The sequence below is a fragment of the Hyaena hyaena genome, unplaced genomic scaffold, assembly GCF_003009895.1.
Source record: "Hyaena hyaena isolate Hyena2069 unplaced genomic scaffold, ASM300989v1 scaffold_64, whole genome shotgun sequence".
Taxonomy (NCBI): domain Eukaryota; kingdom Metazoa; phylum Chordata; class Mammalia; order Carnivora; family Hyaenidae; genus Hyaena; species Hyaena hyaena.
Window position 1 is genome coordinate 3,234,433 of NW_024080698.1, and position 17,386 is coordinate 3,251,818.

At 37.0% G+C, this 17,386-nt stretch overlaps 1 protein-coding gene across 1 annotated transcript in view; it reads right to left on the reverse strand.

Annotated features, from left to right (window-relative positions):
- TMEM131 (transmembrane protein 131) overlaps positions 1–17,386 on the reverse strand; it is a 237,732-nt gene that overhangs the window by 130,006 nt on the left and 90,340 nt on the right. Inside the window, exon 3 of the mRNA XM_039232398.1 lies at positions 8,932–8,972. Coding sequence (XP_039088329.1) covers positions 8,932–8,972 — 41 coding nt within the window. The remainder of the gene's footprint in view (positions 1–8,931; positions 8,973–17,386) is intronic.

Genomic DNA, 17,386 nt, shown 5'->3' on the forward strand with positions numbered 1-17,386 from the left:
CACACTGGGCTCTGTGCTGACAGCATGGAGCCTGCTTGGGATTCTCTCTTTCCCTCTCTCTCTGCTCCTCCCCACCTCAAAATAAACTTAAAAAAAAAATGCTTAAAAAATAAACTAAAATCACTACAAAACAAAAGGTAAAAAAATTAAATATAGGGGCACCTGGGTGGCTTAGTCGGTTAAGCGTCTGACTTTCGGTTGGGTCATGATCTCACGGTTCGTGGGTTCGAGCCCCGCGTCGGGCTCTGTGCTGACTGCCAGCTCAGAGCCTGGAGCCTGTTTCAGAGTCTGTGACTCCCTCTCTCTCTGACCCTCCCCTGCTCACGCTGTCTCTCTCTCTCTCATAGAAATAAATAAAACATTTTAAAAAAATAAAAAAAAATTAAATATAGTTTGAAATAAAGTACATTTCTTATAGACGGCATATGCTTGGATCTTTATTTTTTTAATAGAGTCTGAAAACTGGTATTGAAACCATTCACATTTATTTTCATTTTTGATATATTTGATTTAAGGCTACCATCTTGCTATCTGTTTTCAAGTTTTTCCATGTGCTTTTTATTCCTTTTATCTTCTTCATCTGCCTTCTTTTAAATCAAGTATTCCACTTTAACAGCTAGCTCTCCTTGGGTTGTTTTTATTTTTAAATGATTTTAATATATCTTCCAGTACTTGTTTTAGCTTATCACACTCTAACTCCAAATAATATTATGCTACTTTACATATATGTAAGAGCTTTATAACTCAATTTCTCCTCCTCTTGTCCTTTGTGCTGTCATCATACATGTAACGTACACAAGTTATCAATCCCATAAAACATGTAATTATTTTTGTTTTTAAAAGTCAGTTAAAGCAATCTTTAATGAGAAAAAATGTCTTTTATACTTATCCACATACTTTCACTATTTTCACCTTTTTGGTGATCTTCATTATTGTGCTTAGAGCTGTGTTTTCATCAGTAATGGTTCCTACCTTCAGAATGTAAAGAACTTCCCTAACATTTTTTATAGTGACAGTCTGCTGGCTGCACAAGTTCTCAGTTTTTGTCTGGAAATGTATTTGTGGAGGATAATTCTGTTCAATATAATATCGTGGGAGTTGACAATTTTTTCTTTTGATATTTTTAAGATGTCGTTTTGTTGATTTTGGGTTTGTGCTATCTTTGATGAAGAGCCAGCAGTCATTCTTCTCTTTAGAATTCCTACATGTAATTTATTTATTCCTGGCTGCTTTTCATTTAATCATTGGATATCAACAATAACAATATTATGTGACGTGGTGTGGTTTTCTTTGTGTTACTTTTGCATTGGGTTTACTGAAGTTCTTCAATAGCTTTCCCGGCCCCCCAATTCCTTGGAACTCAACTACATGTGTGTTAAATTGCTTGCCATGGTACCACAGATCACCAGGGTTTTTCCAGTAAATTTTTCTTCCTGTGCTTCAGTTTGGGTTGCTTCCATCACTATGTCTTCAAATTTACTTTTAAAAAAAATGTCATCTATGTTGTTATTAGTGAAATTCTCTATTTCAGAAACTATATTTTTCAGCTCCAGAGGTTCCATGTGTTTTTTCATAATGTCCATTTTTCCTTCATTATTTTCATGTTTTCCTTTAAATCACTGAACACATATAACAGATGTACTAAAGTCCCTATATGCTACTTCCATCATCTCTGTCATATTTAGGTCTGTTTTTATTTTTTTCCCTTGATTACAGGTCATTTTATTGGTTCTCTATATGTCCAATAACCTTTGATAAAGTACTGGATTCTATTACATTATTACTATTTTAAGTTATTTTCATTTCCATATGAATTTCAGAATTAGCTAGATTATAGGCAATCTCTCCCGTGGGGATTCTGATTGGGATTACATTGAAATATATAGATCAATCTGGGGTGAACTGACACCTTCATAACGAGTCTTCTAATCCATGAAGACAGTATTCTCTCTCCATTTATTTGAAGGTTTTCTTTAACTACTCTTAGCAATGTTTGGAGATTTCAGTGTTCAGGTCTTGCACATCGTTGGTCAAATTGATCCCTAGGTCCACTGACTGCTAAATCTAGCCAGAACAGGCCTTTGCCTAGGAAGCTCGGGCACATGAGGCATGCCACTCAGCTGGTGAGCACACTGAAAAAGCTCTCCCAAGACACAGAGCTGTGTAGGAAAAAGGGACTGTTCTTTTTACCACCTACCCATTCTGATCATCCTTACTTGTGGGAATGGGGGTGGGGAGAGACAAGCATCACTTGATTGCCATCAACCACTCAAAATAAGCCCCTACAGCATGAAACCCATGGAAAATGAGATCTGCCCATGTTTGCTGGCTGCCAAACCCAACTGGAATAGCTGATCTACCCCAGCGAGCTGGGAGAGATAGGGAACATCCATTTGTCTGCTGAGCCCACTGAAATAGTTCTTAGCAAGGCAGAGGTGTGTGGTGTGATGGAAGCAATCTCCAGCTTGAATGCTACGGTCTCCCACTGCTCTTATCAACTTTATATAGATTTTGTTGAATATTTCTCAATCCATTGTAAGTCCTTTGATCTATCTCCAGATATTGTTTTTGCTAATTTCAATCATCTTAAGAAATGCTTCTTATGGGGAGAAGTCCCCAAGCTGCTCACACCACCATTCCAGAAATATGAATTCTGTCACACTTGTATTTAAGGTGAGAGTATTTAAGGTGAGAGTAATCTGATACTTTTTAAAAATAAATGAAGTAAACTGGCCTACTCAAAGGGCCTTACCAACATCTGCTGCTGTGGTTTAATGCAAAGCAAACCGTATCTTTATTTAAGTTCTCTTCTGATAAGTTGACTTACTATCTTCAACTTACTACAGTCTTCAAGATTTATGCAAAGTAGTACTATTTTTTTTTTTGCATATATGTCACTTCATGTGCAGCTAAAAGCTCCACAGTTACAAAATAAAAGTATGAACCCAAATGAAATCTTAAAAAACAGCTTAAGGACATTCGCTTGAGCTTTTTCACAAAATTAAAAATTTTAAACTGTAAGTGATAGCAAATTTTATCTGCCATTAAGATATTACCAAGTTTGGGATCTAACTACCATCTTCTAGAGCTTATGGTTAACTGTAGGCAACCAAAATAGTTGTACCTAATAATAAGCAAATTAGAGAGTCAATTAAAGAATCCCAGCACTACCTTAATTTGGAAATTATTTCTCAGACCAATATTTTGGCTTAATTCCCAGAGATACAAGGAAACTTAAAGATTAGAAGACTCTGATTATGAACATTAAGTGTGCATACACACACACACACACACACACGCTTCTTACCAAGTTATGTATATACTAAAATTTTTCATCTCTGATAACAATAATATTAACAATAGTGTTGTCCCCAATGAAAGACCTCTGGACTAACTGTTTTTCTGTCTGAAATGCTCGTCCCTAAGACTTTCACCAGGTAAGCTTAAACATCATTTCAGAGAAACCTCCCTCAACATCCAAAGTTAAGCAATGGAGTCCTGCCTACTCCAAATAAACTCTAGGTGAGTTTATTTATTTATTTAGTGGCTTTCTGCCTGTTTTTCCCATTGGAAACATATGCTCTACACCAGCGCAGGAGTCTTGCACTATCTTGCCCGTCCAACACTGTAGAAGATTTAAAATATATGCACAGATTCTCTGATAGTCCTCTCTTCAAGAGATGGAGCTTAACTCCTCTGGCCTTGGAGGTGACCTATTATGAATGGAATATGGCATCACCTGCTCTGGGGTCACAGCTGTCATGATGCAGCAACACTTTAGAAGGCCTATGGAGGGTTCAACATGTTGAAGAACTAAGGCCTCCTACCAACAATCAGCAAAAACTAAGGTGTTTTGCCCAGAGTTCCATGAGTGAGATATCCTGATGAGGATCTAGCACGCCCAGGCCTTCAAATGACTTGGAGCTTTGGTTGATACTCTGACTGCCATCTCAGAAAGAATCCTGAATCACAACTACTTTGCTAAGATGCTCCTAAATCCCTCACTCTCAGAAACAAAAAGATAATACATGTCTGCTGTTTGAAGCTGCTAGGTTTGGGGGTAGTTTATTACATGGTGATAGATAACAAATATAATTACTAAGTCATCAGTTCTTACAACAAAGCCTGGCATACACAAGGATCTTAACAAATGTTTGCTGAATGACTGACCAAATTATCAAATACCCACAACTTGTATTCATATAACATTTTAAAGTTTGCAAACTACTGTTACCAAATAAATCTTTCATTTGATCCTCACAACAAACTTAAATATTGCATGACCTTATATCATATGTAAGGTATTTCAGGCAAGAAAGAATCTTCCCCAGTTTGCAAATGAAAGTCATGCTCAGAGCAATTAGGTAGTTGTTTTCAAGGTCAAACAGTTCTCTGGTAAACAGAGAACTCAGGACTTCTGATTCCTAATTTTCCACCACAGGGCTTCATAATCCCAGGAAAAGTCAACCATAAAGGATGGCTTACGTCACAAAATATTAAATTACTGGTATTCATTGTAATATTGTGGTATTCAACTCAAATAACACTGATGGAACACTATATGCACGTTTTCCACCATTATATCATAAAGGCAGCACATGCTTTCACTTTTAAACAAAATATTATCATGTAATTGATAACTATATTAAAACAAATTAGAAAGGGTGAGCCTGAATGAAGGAGAGGAACAGAAAAGAGAGTTTTCTGGAAAATTCTGTTTTCCATGGTTTTACTTCCCACAATCCTGAGGTCATAAAAGCAGCAGTTCATTCTCCCAGTTTCCTGAAAGCCCTTGGAGCCAAGCCGGTCCCCCCAAAACTAACGTAGATGATAATGGTGTGTGGCAAGGGAGAGGAGGGAGAAGAAAAGGCAGGAGAGGAAGAAATGGTGGCCAGAAGCTAGCATCTATCATTGTACTGCCATACAATCCACTAGCTATAGAATCATTTGATTAGCTGGACTTTTCATGATATAAATTTCCCTGGGAGGGTAAAGAGTCACTTACAGAATGAGAGTTTTGACTCAAGAGATCATGTACAGGCAATATGACAAAGGACGGGGCTGAATCTACTGGCTTACTGAAAAAGCCGGAGAGCAGGCAGCATGTGGATTGTAAAACTGGGGAAGAGAAAAAGTGAGAAATTGATGCAGAAATGACTACAGAAGGTCAAAAGACAAAGGGTCCCTCCCAGCAATCTCTAATGCTCAGTGGACCCTGGCCATGTCCCTGAAGAGAGACTGTGGAGGTGGCACACTCCTGAGATTGGAGATCACACTCTGGAGTCCGAAGCCAACATCCACCTCAGCTATGACTTGGGCCTATGGACCATTTTAATGATGCAAGTAAGGCACATGCATGTATCTTACGTACCTGGATCCCTACAATTAAACCCTTTATCCTTCTCAAGTGTGTTGCTTTCTTCCACAAAGTAGCCTGTGTTTTGTCACTTCAACACCTCTGCTTTATGACCTCATCAGAAGGGGTATCTTCACTGCCCTTCAAGATGCCTCCAGGCAGGAGGTATGTACATAGTCCCAGTACTGAGCAGATACTTTCAGAAACTCCTAGGAATACTGGCTAAAAAAAGAAAATCCAGGGAATACTGAAGGACTCCAAACTTGCTATGCAAAGAGAGTGAACACAACACAGGACTGGCAAGATGATGAATTCTAATGAAACTCTGCCCCTTTAACCATCAGCATATCCTTTGGTTCTAAGGGTCTCAGCTTCCTTGTCTGTTAAACAAGGGGCTAAAGAAGACCATCTAATAAGGTCTCTGGTACTTAGAATATTAAATCACATGATAACTTCCATCTTACTTGAATTTTCAAACCCAAATGTTGACGTTTTTATAGAATAGTTTTTAAACTGAAAGCATATTACAATTTCTGTTGTTTTACAACTAAACATTTTATTTACAACTTCTGTTGTTCTACAATTGCACAATTTTGTATTTTCATTCACATTTTATTTCACATATGCATGTTCATTAAAGTTATTCTTTTTTTTTTTTTAATGTTTTATTTATTTCTAGGAGAGAGAGAGAGACAGCATAAGCAGGGGAGGGTCAGAGAGAGAGGGAGTCACAGACTGAAACAGGCTCCAGGCTCTGAGCTGGCAGTCAGCACAGAGCCCGACGCGGGGCTTGAACCCACGAACTGCGAGATCATGACCTAAGCGAAAGTCGGACGCTTAACCGACTAAGCCACCCAGGCGCCCCTCATTAAAGTTATTCTTAAATGAGAGCTCTGGCAGTGTTTAATTTGATTGTGCAGCATTGAGTCACATATTTTAAAAGATGGCTAAATCCTTTCAGTGTAGAAGCTATGTTCTGATCATCACATGCTTGGTATGTATGGAGACCATGCTTGCTTTTCCATGTTGCACATGTTTTAAAATGACTTATTAAGCATAATTCACAAACCTAGTTCTTTAGTTTAATTTTTAGTTAGCTGATATGAGGCACAAAATTTAAATTTAGACCTGTATGTTGTTATGGACTGAATTGGTACTCCCCACCCCAATTCATATGCTGAAGCTCTAACCTCCAATATGAAAATCTTGAGAGGTAATTTGGTTTAGAGAAGGCCACAAAGTGAGACCTTCATGACGGCATTAGTGACTTCAAAACAAATGACAACAGAAAGCCTGCTTCCATTCTCTCTCTTTGCTATTTGGGATAAAAGGGAGACAGTAGCCATCTTGTAAGCCAAGAATAGGGCCCTCACTAGGGAACCAAATCTGCTGGCATCCTGATCTTGGACTTCCCGGCCTCCAAAACTGTGAGAAATAAGTTGTTTAAGCCATTCAGTCTATGTGGTACTTTGTTACAGGAGCCTGAGCTAAAGCATATGTTTAGTACCTAATCAAGTTTCAAACCCATAGGGTATGCATACCAGTTTGAACCAAGTGTTTATCCAGTTTGGGATCTTGGTTAAAAAAAAAAAAAAAAGTTAAGTGTGATGGTTTTAAAACATGTCTGCGAATCATCTGATATTCCTGCCATAGATAAGTGGGGGTTCATTCTCTACACCCCACTCCCCATGTCTCTCCACCTCCCCGTCTTGAATACCCCACTCCCATGTCTCTCCACCTCCCCGTCTTGAACCAAGACCGACCTAAATGACTGAACAGCATCTGACAGAGGTAACACTATATGACTTCAGAGAAGGTACAAAAAGGAAAAGAAAAGAAAAAAAAGTGATACATCTTCTACTGGTTCTCTTTGGGATGTTCCCTCTTGAAATCCAGCTATCATCCTATGAGGGAGCCCAAACAAGCCTTTGTGAAAAGACCAGACAGAAGGGCCGGGCCCACATGTAGGCATTCTAGGTGACAGCCCAGCTGAGGTCCCAGATAACAAGCTAGCATCAGTATGCAAGTGAACAGGCCTCCAATTCTGGAGTCTCCCCAGCAGAGGCCTCGATCATCATGGAGCAGAGACAAGGTATCTTTGCTGTGCTCTTTCTGTCTCAACTCCTTACAGAGTCTGACAGCATAATAATATGATTGCTTTATGCTAGTAAGTTTGGGTAGTTTGTTAGGCAGATATAGAGCATAGGTAAGTGGAACATGAGATCAGAATATAATTATGTATGGATGTAAATTCTTCATTATATTAGGAAAATACCTTAAAGCCAAATCTTGATCATGGATGCATAACATCATCTTCATAAATATAGCCAATATAGTTTCTTAGCTAGTTTCCTAACTGCTGCAATAAAGTATCAAGGAAAAAGCATAAGATAAGAGGTGTGCTTTTCTTGCCACTAGTTTAGCTCTAAATGAGTCAGAGATAGAGTCTTAGATGCCAAGGTGGCATCAGGCTAGACATGTAGTAGTTTGGAAACAATCCACTCTAGAGCCAAAGATATTTGGGAAGGGGAGAGGGATAGAAAGGTGGCATTATGCTTTATAATCACAAGGGCAGAGAAGTCTACATCTCACTGTGGGCAGTGGGTGTATCCTTTGGTCAGGGTTCATGGGTAGAGCTGGTCCCAGCAGGGCATATATAAAATTAGGTAGACAGACAGAATAATGGGGAAGTGGGGCCGTGTTACTGCAGATATGAAAGACTGAAAAGAATAAAACCAGTGAATAATGAGTTGCATTTTTGTATTTATGAAGTTAAGCTTAATTGTCTTAATCTGAAAATGTGCTACAGCTCTCTCAAAATAAAGTTCTTTGTGGATGCAATCTGCATTTCACTAGCCTTAAGGACATTCAGTGTTATCTAATTCACAGATAGCTCACATGTCCTTTACAAACCAGGTGCAGAACTTCTGGGTCTGCAAAGGTTATGAGGATAGTAACTTTTCAATGGTTTCTCTAACAGATGTGAGAAGCCACCAAAATACCAAAGAATTCAGATGTGAGAAAGACATCTTCAAATTCAGACGCATGTACATATTTCCATAAGACCTAAGGGTAAAACAACTCCCTTGTTTGTTATCATAGAGAGACTGTTCAAAAGTGTTCTCTTTCAGTCACAAGACTGGGTTTCACTGCTCTGAGTTCCTCCCTCAGGGGCCTGCAGGAAGACACCTTGTAAAGACTGAGGGCAGAATGGGTCGGTCCATAAAAGGCAGCAATAGCCACAAGAAGCCATCAGGGACTTACAAAGCTGATCTTATAAGAAGTAAGGTGCATTTCACCCCTTGCTAAGGGTAACACCCCTTTGTAGACGATGAGGAGAAAGGCTACACAGTATATCACATGCAAATTCAGATTTAAACCTGGTTTTCCATACACAGTACTTGAAATACATGATATAATGTGATTTATAAGTTGCTTTTCCCTCTTCAAAAAAGTTGGTGCAAGAGAAGGACAGCATTGCTGGAATCCCCCAAAAGGAACTGAGTCTATGTTAGTATCTTATTAAATACATAAAATTTTATACATTATAATATATATATATATTCCTTCCTTACCTTTTCTGTTGATACGAACTGAGTCCAAGTGTTGTTTCAGTCTGTAAAAGGAAGAAAACCATAACAATACTGAAAACAAATCTTTATACTACAGACATAGAGAACATCTAAAATATACCGTAGTTTCAACTCTGATTTTATACTCAAATTTTCAGGTTAAACCTGATCCCCAAATTACATGAAATGATTTGTCACATTATGTAAGTCAAATGAGAGAATAATTTGGGACTAGATTTTAAACACACACGGAAATAATACAAAATAATGTGATTGATTTTTAAAAGCTTGCCCAACTAGTACACCCTGTAAAAAGAGCCCTCTCTATAATCACTTTGTGAGCTCATGTGTGCCTCTCACTGCTCGCTGCTTACCAGGTGTATCACACGTGCTAGCACATCAAGGTTCCTGCCATCAGGGAACACAAGGTTGTGTGTGGGGGGCGGGGGGAGGTAGGAGGAGATAGTCTTTTAAAACTAAGTAAGTATGAAAGAACCATGAGAATATTGGAAAGGTTGCTGTGAAAGAGCACAAATGGGTGATGTGCTTCAATATGTCATGATGGAAGGCCTGTGTGAAGAGACCACATTTACGTTAAATGTGACAAAGTGTGAAAAAGAGCTGTGTGTGGAAGCGGAGAAAACAACACATGCAGAGGTCCTACTTGAGGAAAGAGCCTGGATGTTCAAGAAACAGATAGTAGGTCAACTTGGATGGAGCTGGGATAGGCAGGGGCCAGACTGTGCTGTGATCTGGTAAAAAGCCATGGTAAGTTTGGAGTATGTTCTATCCTAAATGCAGTACAAGGGGTCTGAAGGAGTAAGAGAGATAGAGACAGACATGGTCTGATTTAAGTTTTAAAGACATTATTCTGGCTGCAGTGTAGAGAGGATAAAGGAGAGGAAGACAAGAGAAAAAGCAAGAAGTTGGTAGGCAACTGATGAAGATAGGTTCTTAATAAGGGTATGTGAGAAAATGCCAAAACTCTAAAGAATACGGTCTAGGAACTTATCCAAAAAGGAGTTAGCTTCTATGTTATAATTAGAAAAAGCAGGAAAGTTGTGGTATTATTTTTACCATTAATATGTATTCTTTTGAAATGGTATTTTGGAGACTGTATATGGGGGAAATAGGGCAGATGTGGAAAAATGTCCTTATTGTTTGAAAGTGAAAGCTCAGGCGCAGGTGAAGAGTCAGGATGTCTGTAATTTTCTTTAAATTGTTTCAGCAATATGACTTGCATGTGTGTGGAAGTATGTGTGTGTATAAAGGCAACATGTTAATAATACATTGCAGCAGTACGTAATTCATTCTCAACTCTTCTATCTCCTGTGCTTAAAAATATGTTTAACTTTTCAGGGTACCTGGCTGACTCAATCAGTTGAGCGGCCGACTTTTGATTTCATGGTTTGTGAGCTTGAGCTCTGTGTTGGGCTCTGCACTGACAGTATGGAGCTTGCTTGGGATTTTCTCTCTCTCCCTCTCTCTCTGCTCTTCCCCCACTTTGCACATGCTCACTCTCAAATAAGTAAACTTTAAAAAATATATATGTTTAACTTTTCATTACAAAAATTTTTAATTATGGGAGAAAATGTTTGCAAATCGTATATCTGGTAAAGGGTTAATACACAAATACATAAAGAACCACTACAATTCATCTTTGATACTGATAAACAGCAAATAAACAAACTTGATTAAAAAATGGTGGACAACTTGGCAGACCTTTCCCCAAAGAACATATACAAATGGCTAACAGGCCCATGAAAAGATGCTCAACATCACTAATCATTAAGGAAATGCAAATCAAAACTATAATAAGATACCACTTCACTCTCATCAGGATAGCTACTATCAAAAAATCAGAAAATAACAAATGCTGGTAAGGCTGTGGAGAAATTAGTACCCTATGCACTACTAATGGGAATGTAAACTGTGGTGCTGCGATGGAAAATGCTATGGTGGTTCCTCAAAAAATTAAACATAGAATTACAACATGATTCAGCAATTCCACTTCTGGGCCTATATCCAAAATAACTGAAAGCAGAAAGCAAGGACTCAAACAAATATGTGGACATCCTTGTATACAGCAGCACTGTCTACAATCAAGTGTGGAAGAAATCCAAGTATCTACCAATGGATAAATGGACAAACAAAATGTAGTTTATATGTACAATAGAACATTCTTCAGCCTTAAAAAAAAGGAAGGAATTCTGACATATGCTAAAACATGGATGAACCTCGAAGACAAAGTCTACACTTAAGCTAAGTTAAATAAATCAGTCACAAAAGGACAAATACTACATGATCCTATTTATATGAGGTACTTAGAGTAGTGAAATAGAGATTGAAAGTAGAATGGTGATGGTCAAGGGTTAGGTGAAGGGAATGAGGAGTTACTGTTTATTGAGTGCAGAGTAGTTTCGGTTTGGGATTATGAAAAAGTTCTGGAGCAGGATGGTAGTGATATAAAACAAATATGAATGTATTCAGTATCACTGAACTACACAATTAAAATAGTTCAAACTGTAATTTTTATGTGATGCATATTTTGCTACAATTTTTTAAAAAGCTATAGTAATGAAGACAGTGTGGTAATGCCATAGACAGATAAATCGATCAATGGAACTGGAGAAAATCCAAAAATGAACTCATACATTTATAGTCATTTGATTTTCAACAAAAGCATCAATGCAGTTCAATGGAGAAACATGTGTCTTCTTAGCAAATGGTACTGGAACAAAAGAACAAACCTACGTAAGGAGAAATGAGCCTCTATCCTCACCAGGATATTCCAATAATACCTGATGTTACACCAGGTATTCCAATTATGTGTATACAGATCAGAGTTCTAAGCATAAAAATGAAAATCATACAGCTTCAACAAGAAAACATGAGATTTTCTTTGCAATCTTGGACAAAGATTTCATGAACAGGACTAACTGTAAAAGGAAAAAACAGATACACTGGATCTCATCAAAAATTTTAAGATGCTCACAAAAGACATTATTATGAAAATGAAAAGGCAAACCATATGCTGAAAGAAAATATTTGCAAATCATATATTTGATGAAAAACTTGTATAATGAACATATAAAGAACTTGTGAATAAGAATAATAAAAGCTACACAATTTTTAAAATAAGTAATTATAAAAATGTCAGTTAAGCTCATGAAAAGATGCTCAGTATGTTATTAAGGAAAAAGCAAATTTAAATTATAACGATATACTACACACCTATTATAATGTCCAAAATTGAAAATATACCAAGGGTTGGTGAGAATGTGAAACAACTAGAACTTTCTTAAACTGCCGGTGGGAAGGTAAAATAAAACCACCACTCTAGAAGAAGCTTGGCATTTTTTTTACAAAGTTAAACATATGATGCTGCCACTCTACTCCTAGATATTTGCCTGAGAGAAACAAAAGAAAAACACTTGTACATGAATGGTTACAGTAGCTTTATGTTTATAGCATGTTGATAGCAGGTCAATATAGTATAACCCAAATTTCCATCAACAGGTGAAGGGATAAATGAATTGTAGTATATCTACACAATACAATGCTACTCAGCAATAAAAAGAATAAAGACTGGGAATTTTTTTCTTAAACATTTATTGTTTTACAATAAATATAGTATTTTTTAAAAGAGCAGAAAATAACATTTGAGAAAAAAAAGAATAAACTGATGATACACACAATATGGATGAATCTCAAAACAATTATGCTGAGCCAGAACCACCCCCCCACCAACAAAGTACATTCTGTGTGACTGTATTAATATAAAATGGTTTACAATATAAACTGATAGTGACAGCAAATCAGTGATTGCCTAGAGACAGAGAGTAAAGGTGGACAGATTACCAAGGGTCACATGTAAACTTTTGGGTGTGATGAATGTGTTCATTATCTTGATCGTAGGGATGGTTTCACAAGCACATAAATAGTCAAACTCTTCAAACTGTACACTTTAAACATGTACAGGTTATTGTCTGTCACTCATACTTTAATAAAGAACGTAACCTAAGAATTCTCGAACATGCAAAACTCTGTGGTTCTCATGTGAAGTTGACCGAAAGGGAACAAGTTTATCACCCATGTACACTTTCTTAAGGGGGAAAAAATCTTCATGAAGACAATCTGGCCAACAAGATTACTCATGAAGAATTGCAAATGAGGAAGCTGTCTTGTGAAAGATAGGCAGATGGTCACGGTAAAGGAACTGTGGAAATAAGATTAGAAAAGCAGAAAGTAAATGTTGTTTTTGAAGTACAAGCCACAAAATAGAGAAACCATATAATTATAATAAACAAGAATAAAAATCTCAGTACATGCCAACAAAACACCCTAAGCCTTGAGAGAAAGAAAAAGATCACAATAGACACTATTTTGTTTTTGAATTTGAGAAATAATGGGTTAAACATAATTTAAATGTATATCTGAAAATTAAGCCCCTAAATCGAGATAGAGAGGGAAAAAAACATAAAAATTGGATGCAAAAAACACATATACAGTATGACTAAAGGAGATAAAAAAGACAAAAGAACTGTTAGAAAACCAAAGCCTAACTATAAACTGTAAATACCTAATACAAAATAATGCAGAAATGTTGACAAACAATGGGCAAAAATAGGGTAAATGCCCCACCCCCCCCCAAAAAAGGGAAAAGAGGATAAAAGCACACAGAGAAGGGTAACAATATTAATAATCTTATAATGAAAAGATTTGTTGAGTTTGTGGGGTTTTTTTTGATGCTTTTCGTGTCAGAAAATATTTATTCTACTCTCACGCTTAAACAATAGCAGTTGGGTATAAAATTCAAGATTCAAAATAATTTCTATCAATTTTTATGTGATTTCTCCATACTGTTTTATCTTCCAGTGTTATTGGTTATGTGTGTATGTGTGTATGTTTAGTTTCAAGTTAGTTAACATATAGGATAGTATTGGTTTCAGGAGTAGAATTTAGGGATTCATCACTTACATACAACACCCAGTGCTCATCCCAACAAGTGTCCTCCTTTAATGCCTGTCATCCACTTAGCCCATCCCTCTACCACCTCCCTCCAGCAACCCTCAATTTGTTCTCTGTATTTAAGAGTCTCTTATACTTAGCTTCCCTCTCTCTCTTTTTTTAATGTTTATTTTTATGTTTATTTTTGAGAGAGAGAGAGGGAGGGAGGAAGAGAGGGAGGGAGGCAGGGGAGGGAGGAGAGAGGGAGGGAGGGAGAGGGAGAGAGAACACAAGCAGGAGAGGTCAGAGAAAAGGAAACCCAAGATTTGAAGCAGGCTCCAGGCTGAGCTGTCAGCACAGAGCCCGACGCGGGGCTCAACTCATGAACCGTGAAATCATGACCTGAGCTGAAGTCGGACTCTTAACTGACTGAGCCACCCAGATGCTCCTCCCTCTCTGGTTTTAATTTATATTTTCTGGGTGAGCAATGTGGTCAAACAGCTTTCAATGTCTTCTTTGCTCTGTATGTCCTTTTCAGTAAAATGTGTAGTCATGTCCTTTGTTGATTCCAACTGGATTTTTTAAATTGAATTTTGAGTCCTTTATATACTCTAAAAACGAGGTCCTCTGTCAGATACATGGTTTGCAAATATTTTCTCTTAGTCCATAGTCTGGCTTTTAATTTTCTCCACATGGCCTTTTGCCTCTTGCTAGCTTTTAATTTATCAACTTTTCCTTTATGGATTGTACTTTGGTATCTTTGGTGTCAGGAATTCAGCATAGCCCTATATCCTAAAACTTAATTTTCTAATGTTTTTTTCCTAAAAGTTTTACAGTTTTATGTTTTATATTTAAGTCTACAATCAGTTTTGAGCTAATTTTTGTATAGGGTGTAAGGGTTGTCTATATATTTTAATACTATATTAATATCTTTCAGTGTTCTTTGTTCCTAGTTTTTAAGGCTATTTTTGAGCCAGCTTTTTAACTTTTTTTGTACCATTTATTTTTAAAACAGAAGGTAGGAAATGGTAATGTGAAGAGAGTACAGAGTCAAAATGAGCATGAGATGGAGAGCATATAGTTCTGAGAAGATTCAGAATTTGAAGTGAAAAACAAAAAAAAACCAAAGCAGCAGCTCCGCTTGCACTAGCCAAAAAACCATGGGAAATGTATCAGGAAGCTTTCTGTCAACTGTGAAGAGCTACACAGATGTCAGCCTCTCTGATGAAGTCCTTCCAGTGTCCCACGCATTTCACCACCTCCAGCAACAGGTAATTGACTTGACATGATGAGAAATAGCTGCTCTGGGCATAAAGTTAGTTGTTGTACTGTAAAATGAGAAATCAAAGCTATGTTTGCAGTGAAAATCATGGAAAGGAAACAAATCAGAGTATTAGCTTGTGTTACATTTGGGTGTGGGATACAAGGATAATACCCTAATGCCTGTTCTAGAGCGCACTGGTTCAGAACGTAAGCTTTAGAGTACAAAAGCTTGATTCTGAATTCTAGCTTTACCACTTACAAGGCACTTACTGGGTTAAGTTACTTAAACTCTCTATATTTTAATATGCTCCCTGGAAAATGATCATAAAATTAGTAACTATCTCATGTATTTAAGAATTTAAAAGAGTGCCTGACAGTACACAGTAGCTAGTAAATATTACCCGTAATTATTTATTATTTTCCAAATCTTCCAAATTTTCTATAAGCATGTATTTCTTTTATAATAGAACTACTTAAAAAAAAAAAAAAAGATGAGGGGCACCTGGGTGGCTCAAGTGGTTGAGCATCCGATTTTGGCTCGCCGTTCCGATTTTGGCTCGCCGTTCCTGAGTTCTATTCCCCTTCGGGCTAGAGCCTGGAGCCTACTTTGGATTCTGTGTCTCCCTCTCTCTGCCCCTCCCCTGCTTGCAATCTCTCTCTCTTTCTCTCATAAATAAATATTAAAAAACAATTTTTAAAGATGAGTACTTTTATAATTCTGTATACATCCAAATCACAATTCCCTCTCTCTTTATCTTAAGAAAACAGTAAGGCCATTCCCAAGAAAATTTAGAACAGAGGCTGATAATCTATAGTCCACAAGGCAAATCTAGCCTGCACCAGTTTTTTGTTTTCTCTTTTATTATTATAATAAAATACACTTAACCATCTTAACTATTTTTAATTGTACAACAGCTCAGTGGCAATAAATACATTCATAGTATGTGACGTCACTATCATCTCTAAAACTCTTATCATCTTGCAAAGCTGAAACTCTATATCCAATAAAACATTCCCATTCCCTCCTCCTTCCAGCCCTGGCAAGCACCATTCATTCTACTTTTCTGTCTCTACATTTTGACTAGTCTGAGTACTTCATATAAGTAGAACCATATAGGATTTATCTTTTTGTAACTTACTTCACTTGGTGTATGTCTTCCAGGTTCATCCATGTTGTACCATGTCAGCCTTTCCTATCTATTTAAAGTAGTGTTCTATTATATGTAAAAAGTGGTCTATTGTATGTAAAAACTTCATTTTGTTTATCCATATATCTTTCAATGGATGCTTGAGTTGCTCCCATGCTCTGACATGGTATATAATCCTTTTAATATGCTGCTACATTCAGTTTGCTAATCTTTTGTTGAGGACTTTGTATCAGTATTCATATGGGATATTGGTCTGTACTTTTCCTTTCTTGTAGTGCACTGGCTTTGGTATCAGAGTAATGCTGGTGTCATAAACTGAGTTAAGAAATGTTCCTTTCCTCCTAAGTTTTTTGGAAAAGTTTGAGAAGGATTGGCAGTTTTTCAAATGTTTGGTGGAATTCACCAATGAAGCCATCAGGTGAGGGATTTCTTTGTTCGGAGATTTTTGATTATTGATTAAATCTTTTTGCTAGTTATAGGTCTGTTCAGATTTTCTATTTATGATTTAATCCTGGTGTGTTTCTTGGAATTTGTCCATTTAATTGAAGCTACCCAATTTGTTGGTGTACAATTGTTCTTAGTACTCTTCTATAATCCTTCTTATTTCTGTACAATCAGTAGCAACATCCCCACTTTCATCTCTGAATTTAGTAATCTGGTCTTCTTTCATTTTTAATCCACATAGGTAAGACTTTTTTTGTTGATATTTTCAACAAAAACAATTTTGTTGATATTTTCAAAGAATCAAATTTTGGTTTCATTTATTTTCCCTATTCTCTGGTTCATTTATTTCTTTTCTCATCTCTATTACTTCCTTTCTTTTGCTAGCTTTGGGTTAGGCTTATTCTTATTTTTCTAGTTCCTTAGGCTGTAAAGTTAGGTTACTGATTTGAGAATGTTTTGGGTTTTTATTTATTTTTTTTTAGGTAGGCTTCATGTCCAGTGCAGAGCCCAATGCAAGGCTTGAACTCACAACCCTAAGATCAAGACCTGAGCTGAGATCAAGAGTTGAACACTTAAATGTTGACTGAGCCACCCAGGTGCCTGTTTTGTTTTTTTAACATAAGCATTTACAGCTATAAATTTCCTTCTTACCA